General features: G+C 39.0%; 1 protein-coding gene across 1 annotated transcript in view; it reads right to left on the bottom strand.

Moving 5' to 3' along the window:
* suclg1 (succinate-CoA ligase GDP/ADP-forming subunit alph) overlaps positions 1-9,424 on the bottom strand; it is a 20,430-nt gene that overhangs the window by 3,966 nt on the left and 7,040 nt on the right. The window contains exons 3-8 of the mRNA XM_032532030.1: positions 8,745-8,861; positions 7,915-8,127; positions 7,315-7,372; positions 6,687-6,770; positions 4,487-4,638; positions 334-522 (exon numbers count right to left, since the gene is read on the bottom strand). Coding sequence (XP_032387921.1) covers positions 334-522; positions 4,487-4,638; positions 6,687-6,770; positions 7,315-7,372; positions 7,915-8,127; positions 8,745-8,861 — 813 coding nt within the window. The remainder of the gene's footprint in view (positions 1-333; positions 523-4,486; positions 4,639-6,686; positions 6,771-7,314; positions 7,373-7,914; positions 8,128-8,744; positions 8,862-9,424) is intronic.

The following is a 9,424-nucleotide window of genomic DNA, read 5'->3' as shown; positions in this document are numbered from 1 at the left end:
TGTTATTTATATAGCGCCTTTTCGTGAAACCCAAGGACACTTTACAGAATGACTGTGGCTATATCAAGGGAGGTGGTTTCAGCAAAAGAATGTCCAGGAATGTAGCATTTTGGATATCTGCAGGGAGGGTGTCCCAGAGGGATGAGCTGCAACACTAAAGGCTCTGAATCTGAAGGTACAGAGTCTGGTGTGGGTAATAGAGAGCTGGCCAGCGTCTGAGGAACCCAGGTTTTGGGCTGGAGTATGTATGTATGTATGTATATATGTATGTATGTATGTACTATTCTTTAAGCCTCTGTATATAATAGTACAGCACAGGAACAAAGGACTCACCTTGAAAATAGTGCTGCCCAGCTGGGCAGGGGACATGCTGACAACAACTCCAGCTGACTGGAGGGCTGCAATCTTCTCTTTGGCTCCCCCCTTTCCACCAGCGATGATGGCACCAGCGTGGCCCATCCTACGGCCAGGAGGAGCAGTTAGCCCCGCGATGAAGGACACCACAGGCTTTGAGTTAGCACCCTGGACATGGGAGAAAGAAAAAAAAAAACATGACCATAAAATGAGGGGGGAAATGGACAAAACAGGAGAATAAGCTCAAGGGAACGTGTGAGGATGTGAGTGCAGTTAGCAGATTAACAAAGTGGAGGAAGGAAAGGAGCAAAACAAGGGAGAGGGGTGCGTAAAAATAGAGGAAATTAGCTTTCTGCAGCTGCATTTTATTCCTTCATTAGAAATTAAACACCCCATGTCCTCCCATTACATAGCCTCCATGATAACAGGCGTGTCTAACCAGCCAGCTTGGGCTCAGCCTGCATTATTAAAACAAAGGGTCAATCAAACCATTTAATTGCATCGGTTGGTGTATGACCAGATAGGGGCTCATGCTTATGCCATTTCATCTCATTTCTGAGATGGTAATTAGTCATGCAGGCACTGATTAGCTCAGTGCCTGTCTATGCTGCTTGCTTATTGATGGATGTTATGTTCAACAGTTAAGATTATTTCCAGGGTGAAGATAGCTATTCATCTTGAGCAATAACATAAGCAAGAAGGCCGTGGTGTGTGTGTGTGTGTGTGTGTGTGTGTGTGTGTGTGAGTGTGTGTTTGTACACGTACGTACAGCAGCTAATATGTCATACTTAGGAATAACATAATTGTAAAGGACGTCTTCATACTCAAACACAAAGCTGTGGCTCATCTGGCAGACTGCTTTCGGAGAGCAAATGTGGCGTGTTCAACAGCCAAAGCAATACAGCAAGGTCCTTCAAAGACACCCTAGTCTACTGCAATTTCAGTTCCAAATTCAGACCTGACACTGGCAGGAACAAGATGGCAGTTGCTAATATAAACTGGAGATGACTTTTAATAATTAAGACTAGCAGGACGTATATCAGCCAGGGAAATGTTGAGACCTTGGATAAAAATGCGCCGCTGATGAGACATTGACACTTGCAGAGTTAAATAGGGAAATGCAGAGAAAGGAAATATCACTTTAAAGTGCTCTGAATATGTTACAAGCATCTGCTCTGTGCATTCAAAAATGTAAACACCAAACACATTAGCACTAAACCCCATTCAGTATTCAGAAGTCAAATCACATACTGAATAAACAAACCACCCTCATGTGAATAAAGTCTTAAATCTACCTCAAATGAAAGGGGTTTAATTACTCTATTAATCCCTGCCTCCCTTGATACTAAGTACTAACAATGCGTACAGGGAGGGGAGTTATACTGTCTTTCACTTTACCCGTCTTTTGTCTTCCACTGTTAGCAGTTCAGATATATTACCTTAATTATGGGACCAACAGGGTAGTTCCCCCACCTCATTGTGCTCACAGGACTGGAGGAGAGCTTTGTTCTATAAACACAAAACTGATCCAAGGTGAGAAATTGTACTCACACTTAAAAAGCCAAAAAGAGACAATTATACGCCCCCATAAATATGACAGGTAGACATGAATAAAACTGGCATGTGCACATACACGTGAAGCTCACAAACCTTTTTCTAACCTCAGCCTTCCTCCAGACTACAACCTGCGTTAGTTCTCAGTGTTGTTTCTGCAGAATTACAAAAGGGGTTTAGCTGAGCTCAGTTGAGACAAGCTCAGTTAAAAATCAAGAGGCTGACAGAAAAAAAAGGGGAAAAAAATCAGCAAACCGCTACGGTGGCTTAGGTGCCAAATACTCCAACCTACTTGATATGCATGAAGCAAATTGCAATATGGTTATTCTGTGTAAAAACCTATTTCTGACTTCAGAAAGCCTGTGAAACTCAGGCAATGATAGGCAGATCTTTGATACAAGTGACTTTTAAGACCATATTATGTTGGCAAGCATCGCAGACACGGATGAAGACTGAACCTTGAAATATGCCCTGGATCATAAAACCTGACAGCAGAGCATAGTGGGAAGTATAAGGTTGTTTTCTTGAATTTTACAGAATTAAGGCGTCGGTAGATAAGCAGTCTGCAGTTACTCAACTGTAACACTGACAGATACTGAAATCAATACTTCTTCCCATTTTGGTCTGTATGTGTCTTCCTCAAACCAGAGTTCAATATATTTAATGTTGCATGAGACATCATGACACTGGACCTTTAATTTCACTGAGTAGTCTGAACTTAATGTGTCCAGTGTGACACAATTTGTCTAGTTAATGTCAAATGTCTCTTCTTTCTATAAGTGATGGTGTCCTACTGTACATGAACACAGCTAAAGTTTGGTTTATTTCACATGAGGACCAATCAGGATTCAGCATTATCTGAACCAAAATCTGATGATGTGGCCCAATAATCAGATTGAATTGTCATCTTGTTTCACTTTATGCACTCTTTGTGTTAGTCCATTTCTTGTTAAGGAGGGAGTTCATTTTGTTTTGTCCTAACCAGTCAGTAGAGAGTGATGCATCCTAAATTTAGAATTTCTCTTTCCCTATTTGTCCTCTAGAAGAATTAACTGTTCCATAATGCATGAGTATAGAACATGTTGACAGATTTCTCTTGCCAGTTAAAGACAAAAAGAATTTAACATACAAATGTCAAGTCAAAAGATCTCATAAGCAAGCTGCTAAATTGAATCTATCATCAAATTTAGGTCTTCACTAGAGCTGAAAAGATTAATCATCAATCAATAAATTGTCAACTGTAAAATTAATCGTCAACTATTTTTAAAAGTACGGAAAAGGATTAGGGCCACATGTGAGAAATGTATTTGAGTTCTAAGTATAAAGTCAGAATTCTGACCTTTTCTCAGAATTCTATTCATTTTTTCACATGGCCCTAATCCCCTTCTGTACATAATCAATTAATTGGTTTGATTAATTTTTTATGACAAAGTGTTTGTGACATTTTAGATGTCTTCTTTTACCCTATTCTGTCATTTATGGACCAAACAACTAATCGATTAATTGGGAAAATAATGGTCAGATTAAATTGACAATGAAAATGTATGTTTAGTTAATTAACAAATTGCATTTGTAGCCTTCACTATGTTGTAGTTCATATTTACTTTGGCTAAGCTCACCTGATGCTTTTTCCAGGAACACAGTGCTTCAAAAGAATAAAAATAACATGCAGTATGTGAGGTTTGTGTATTGATGATGCAAATGTATTAAAATCAAGTAAAGTTTGCGTAAAAGTAAAAGCAATGTCTTCAGACCACGTTCAGTTCTTCTCGACAATAAAGGTCCATGTACGCTCTTTTTTATGTACAGTGTTCTACACAACGGAAGAGCTGCAGCTTGCTTGCAAGCTCTGCTGGGCTTTTTCATGTACATGTTTCATTTTAACTGTCCCTTGCTGTCAACCCTCTGGGAGTGGGTGAGGGGGTGGTGGGTGTTGTATTTTATTTGTTGAGTGAGAGAAGTTATTCTCCTGAGACGCCAGCGAGAGATTTGCATGCATTAGAGCAGCCGAGGGCAAATCAAATCCATTTCTCAGCTCAAGAGCACCAGAGGAACGTGCACATGCCCAGAAACAAACACACACACACACACTGACAAAATGAACAGATTAAAAGGTCATCTGCCAGGTAGTGCAATTACAGGTCTGGTAAAGTTAAAATTGTTAATTACAAGTACGCAGGCACTTGGCTACATAAACTAATCATCACCCTACTGCTCTTTAATCACATGTGGACATCACAAAAGGTTGACTGCTTATCAACACTGGGGATTTCTTGAACATGCCCTGTGAATTATACACCGATCCTCTTTTATCTTTACACGGACATAGAAAAGTGAGAGAGACAGCCTGAGGGTGTGATCAAAAAGAAAAGACACTTTGTCCTCAACATATGATGGTTTCCAGTGTTCCCTACCACTGATAGATTTAAAAGGGAATGACTAAGAGCTTATTCAGAAAAACATACATTTTTAATACAAACACATACTGTGCATCTGCAGAGGTGAAGCTCTGTAGAAATGGATATTACGAGGAGAGTGAGGTAAAGTAATGGGTGTGCAGTGTGAGTTATTTCCTTACAGAGTTGTGCTGTTTTAGGTACTCCGCAGCATTCTCCTCAGCATTGCCTCCAATTTCTCCAATAAGGATGATGCCTTCTGTTTTGGGATCCTGCAGGAACACCTCTAGACAATCTATGAAGTTTGTACCGTTGAATGGATCCCCGCCAATACCTTGCAGGACACAAAGCAAACAGCAGATGTATACTCAAGACTCTGAAAGGATTATTCCTGTGAATACTTGAGGATCCCATGGCTGCTCAGCCCAAGAGTGGAATAAGAAGCAGGCAGAATAAGTATGGTTGATAATCAGCACTTTGATTGAGATTTGTTCAGTTCTTCACTGGGGTTGCCCGAATCAATTCGGCACTGCCTGAAATGTTTCATGGGAGCATATAAAATGTGACTTGTAGGGTCAGCATGATTTTACATAATCAGCAACAAACACTGAAGTGTCATAGGAAAGTATTACATTTTAAATTATTCATTGTATTTTATTCACTTTTTACACATTTTGCTATTGAGAGATGTACATTTTATCTTTGCTAAAACATGCTAAAATTAATAATAAAAAATGACAAACATCTGTCTTTTAAGCTGCTAAATTCTCTAAATGTTTATATGGAGCTGCTAATTTCGCCAATCTGGCTTTTGGTGCTCAGCAGGTAGTGGATATGGTGGGTTTTTAAAGCTTTTTCATTGTGCACCAGCCGCATACTGTGTCTGGAAACAAATCTGAGCTTTATTTCTGAAATAATGTTAAGCTGAATTCAGGTTATAGAAGAAGCCTTTTTTAATTCAACATTAAAGTCACTTTAAAAGTGTGTTTAACCTATAACGATACAAATGTATGATGGTCCCATTCCACCTTTATGTCTGCATGGGAAATTGACATCTTTCCGTTACAAGGAACATGACTTACAACACTTTCCTAAATCACAAGGGTCCAAAAATCATTTTCAAAAATCATTTCCACAAAACAATTACACTTGGATCTATAAAAGCATGGAGAAACCTTGCTGACATTAATCTTTACGGACAAGACATCACCTAGATTTATATTCTTACCATTATAAAACCTGGCAACACCAAGACAAAAAAATTACATGAATAATACTCAAAGAGAAGCACATTACCAGCATCAAATATGACAGTGATATTAAATATTGTATTAGCTGTAATTTGCTATAGCCCCTAGGTCACTCTCAGACTTAAAAAGTCACTAGCAGAACCATCAATAAACCTCCTTAATGAACTCTACAATATTTAATACTGTTGCAGAACTGGCTTTATGAAGTCTGGCTAGAGGACACTCCATAATTAAAATGTCTAAATAATAATGAAGCCAAGTTGTTTTTCAGTTAATTCGGTGTCCAACGAGCCCTCTAATATGGATTTTCTGGTGGTAGATAAGTTGGCCAAAGAAATTTGTTTTAGTAAAATAATTTATCTTTTACAAGATAAATGAGTGAATAAATTAAATTGGGGGGTGGGGGGACAGGATTCCTTTTTGACAGCAAGAAACAGTGTGTTTCCCAAACTTTTTACAGCCCGTACCTTCCGACTTTCAATCTCCAGCTACAAGTAGACAGACAAAGTCTCCACTTGCATCTGAGCCACTCGATCAGTCTGTTCAATCTCATAGGTGCCTTTCAACTTCAATGCTTAGATCTGACAGGAATATTTTAAGCAATGATCAGAAAGTAAGTAAGTGCTTTTTCAATCCTAAGGGTCTGCACTATTCGCTGGAATGCATCAGAGTCTGATGAGTTTTGGTGCAAAAGTAATTTTGTACATTCACCTTCCTATTTCTATTAAATTCAATAAAATGTTGATGCACAGTTTCATCTCCTGAAACCCAATTGTTAAAGGCAAAAGTATAGAAACATTACAAAGGCTGTTGTTCTCTTTGGTCTTGCCAACATTTACAAAGAGGCCCAAATTACATGTACACATGTGTTGTCAAGTGTCTGGTATAATGTGACAATACTTTTTTCAAGCCAAATGCAACACATACTTAAAAAAAATGTCCTCCATCATTCTCTGTTTAGTTTCCTTGTCTTCTTCCAACAAACCATAAAACAAAACACTGTATAAGGATCCATTTGTTCTTTTAGTCCCAGCCAAGTGCTTGTTTTAAGATTGTCTGGGTATGAAACTAAGAGTTGTGTTACTGTGTGCCAAATTTAAAGTAAATATGCCACATGTCATTGGTAACCTACCAATGCAGAGTGACTGACCCAGGCCGACTTGGGTAGTTTGATGCACAGCTTCGTATGTCAGTGTGCCCGATCTAGACACGATGCCTGAAAGAAATGAAACACAAATGATTTTAGGAGGTTAACTTTTCTTTAAAATCACAACCAGACACTTATCCAATCAAGTGTGATAAAATAATGTATATTGCAACTGTCATTTTCTGTCCAACATTGACCAAAGCATTTCATCCTGACAGTAAAAACAAAAGAGATGGCAGCTCTGTAACAGCTGTTCTGCTTTGGGAATGATGGCAGTCGATTTATGGTGAAAAAAGCTTTTCCTGTGAAGGTCCACTGGTCAACAGCAGCACACACTTCTTATCAAGCTGTCAACAGCCAATGCTCAATCTATGATTTAAGTACAGTGTTTAATTTGGGAAGAAAGGTATTAGTAGGAACTTATTTTTCTCCCTTTGCCATCCTTTTCTGTTTGTTATTTAAAGATTGTTGTTGGAGAACCCTCAGTCATTTCTTAAAAAAAATAACCATTCAAAAGACATCTTATATTTTCACGTATAAATGAAATGGTTAAAAGATCCCAACAAAGAGTTTGAAGTGTGTGATTTGATGAGTTTCATTGACAAAATCTCACCAATTCTTCCCTTCTTGTGAATGTGGCCTGGCATGATCCCAATCTTGCACTCTCCAGGCTGCAGAAAAGACAGATTTTTTACTTGCTATGACATATGCATTTACATGACATATGATTGTGTTTTTCTACTACTTATGCTCAATATCACTGGGAATGTTGATTTACCAGTTTACTTAAAATCTATCTTTACTGTTGAAAAGCTTTTTCAAAAGGAACAGTCATTTATTATTTAGATTTTGTTTCCTGCGTTATAAGTTCACTTTAAATAAACCAGAACAAAGTCAATAAATATTCAGTGCACAAATTCCCACAAGTGAGGATAACTACTTTAACATTTCTCTGGCTATACCTTAAAATACAGAAAACCTGAAATCTTCAACCCAAAAACAGAAACAAAGAAAACGGCAGTATAAATTCATGTTCCTTGCCCTGCATTAACTGTTTAAGGTACCAGAATATTAATGCATTCAATCTAAATTACTCCGTGATCATCGAGAGGGAGATTGCACTTTCAACTTTCTCAGCCACAACTAAAAGCACACGCATTAGAATGTGCGTGTGTGTGCGTGTGTGTGCGTGTGTGTGTGCGTGTGCGCTTACATTGATGACTCCTGGGCAGTTGGGGCCTATGAGGCGGGTGGTGCCCTGGCGCAGGAGCTTATGTTTGACTCTCACCATGTCCTGCTGGGGGATGCCCTCAGTTATGCAAACCACCAAGGGGATCTCGGCATCAATAGCCTCGATAATGGCCGCTGCCGCGAACGGAGGAGGAACATAAATCACAGTGGCATCTGCCCCTGTGCCCTCCTTTGCCTGAGGCGAGGAATAAAGATATTGGTGGTGCATTACAAATGGAAATTTTCAAGTTATGAAATACTGCCATCTAATGTTTCTTTCAAATCTGTAAAAGCTCCACAGCCCTCCACAGGATATTAGCAGCAAATCTGTCAGATCCATATCATGTAGAGACATTTTTTGCTTCCCGATACCAATTCTGATACCTTTAACTTGCGTATCGGTCAATACCGAGTACGGAGCTGATACCAGTGTGTCATATCTTTTATTATGTTTTAACAGCTGTATACTACTATCCCTTGTCTTTGTTGATGTTCTGGCTCCGGTTAAACTCTTTGTGAAACATGAACAAAGACAAACAATGAATGCCACTAAACTTTCTTTTATCATCCAGTTTGACAGTCAGTTACAACGGAAAAAGAACATTAATTACTTTAACGTGGATTTTCTTGAGGGCTTCATTATGTGCTATCGGATCGGTGCATAAACTCCAGTACTTCCCGATACAGATGTCAGCGTTTTAGGAGTTATCGGAGGTAATGCTGGTTTTGGAACATCTCAAATTTCACAACATATTTTAGCTTCAAACTGATAAAAAAGGGGACAACCACAGATGTATAAGGAGTCATACATACCTCCTTGACTGAATTGAAGACTGGCAGGCCAAGGTGTGTCTTTCCACCCTTGCCGGGGGAAACACCTCCGACTAACTGGGAGCCATAGTCAAGAGACTGCTGACTGTGAAACGTTCCCTTCAAGGAAAGAGGAGTCAGTACATATATTAGTGTGTAATGAACTGGGATACAGCCACTTTTGGTAGCTTCAACCTTGAGATATCATTACAGACAGAGCAAGGAGGAAATATGCTGCCATCCAGGATTAATCACCTGTCCCGCTGCTGAGTAAAGGGATGGATACAGAAGGGAGGTTGGGAGCTTCTACGGGATTCAGCTACCGGTAAATATATTTGTTGAGAAGAAATTAAAATGTTCTTGACAGATAAATAATGATGTAAGCTTAGTTTAATCTCCTTGCAGAACATTTGAAAAAACAAAAAACAAATCAAAATTGGCTTTGGATACTTTCCAACACTAACTGTAAAATACCTCCCAAGAAAGCTAGGTTTCCAAAAAAATGTTTACATACTGTCACTTCCATGTCGGCTATGGGGAAAAAAACTTGGCAGTGCTGTAAGCACCAATAGATCATCCACATAAACACTATGGATGCGCGCTTGATTGTAATGGTGCAGGACGCCGTTTCCCTTTGTTTCATTTCAACTTAACAGATTTTGCACACACACACACACCACACA

Source organism: Etheostoma spectabile, chromosome 2 (assembly GCF_008692095.1).
Source record: "Etheostoma spectabile isolate EspeVRDwgs_2016 chromosome 2, UIUC_Espe_1.0, whole genome shotgun sequence".
NCBI classification, from domain to species: Eukaryota; Metazoa; Chordata; class Actinopteri; order Perciformes; family Percidae; genus Etheostoma; species Etheostoma spectabile.
The sequence above is the reverse complement of the archived record's forward strand: the minus strand, read 5'-3'. Positions and strand labels throughout refer to the sequence as shown.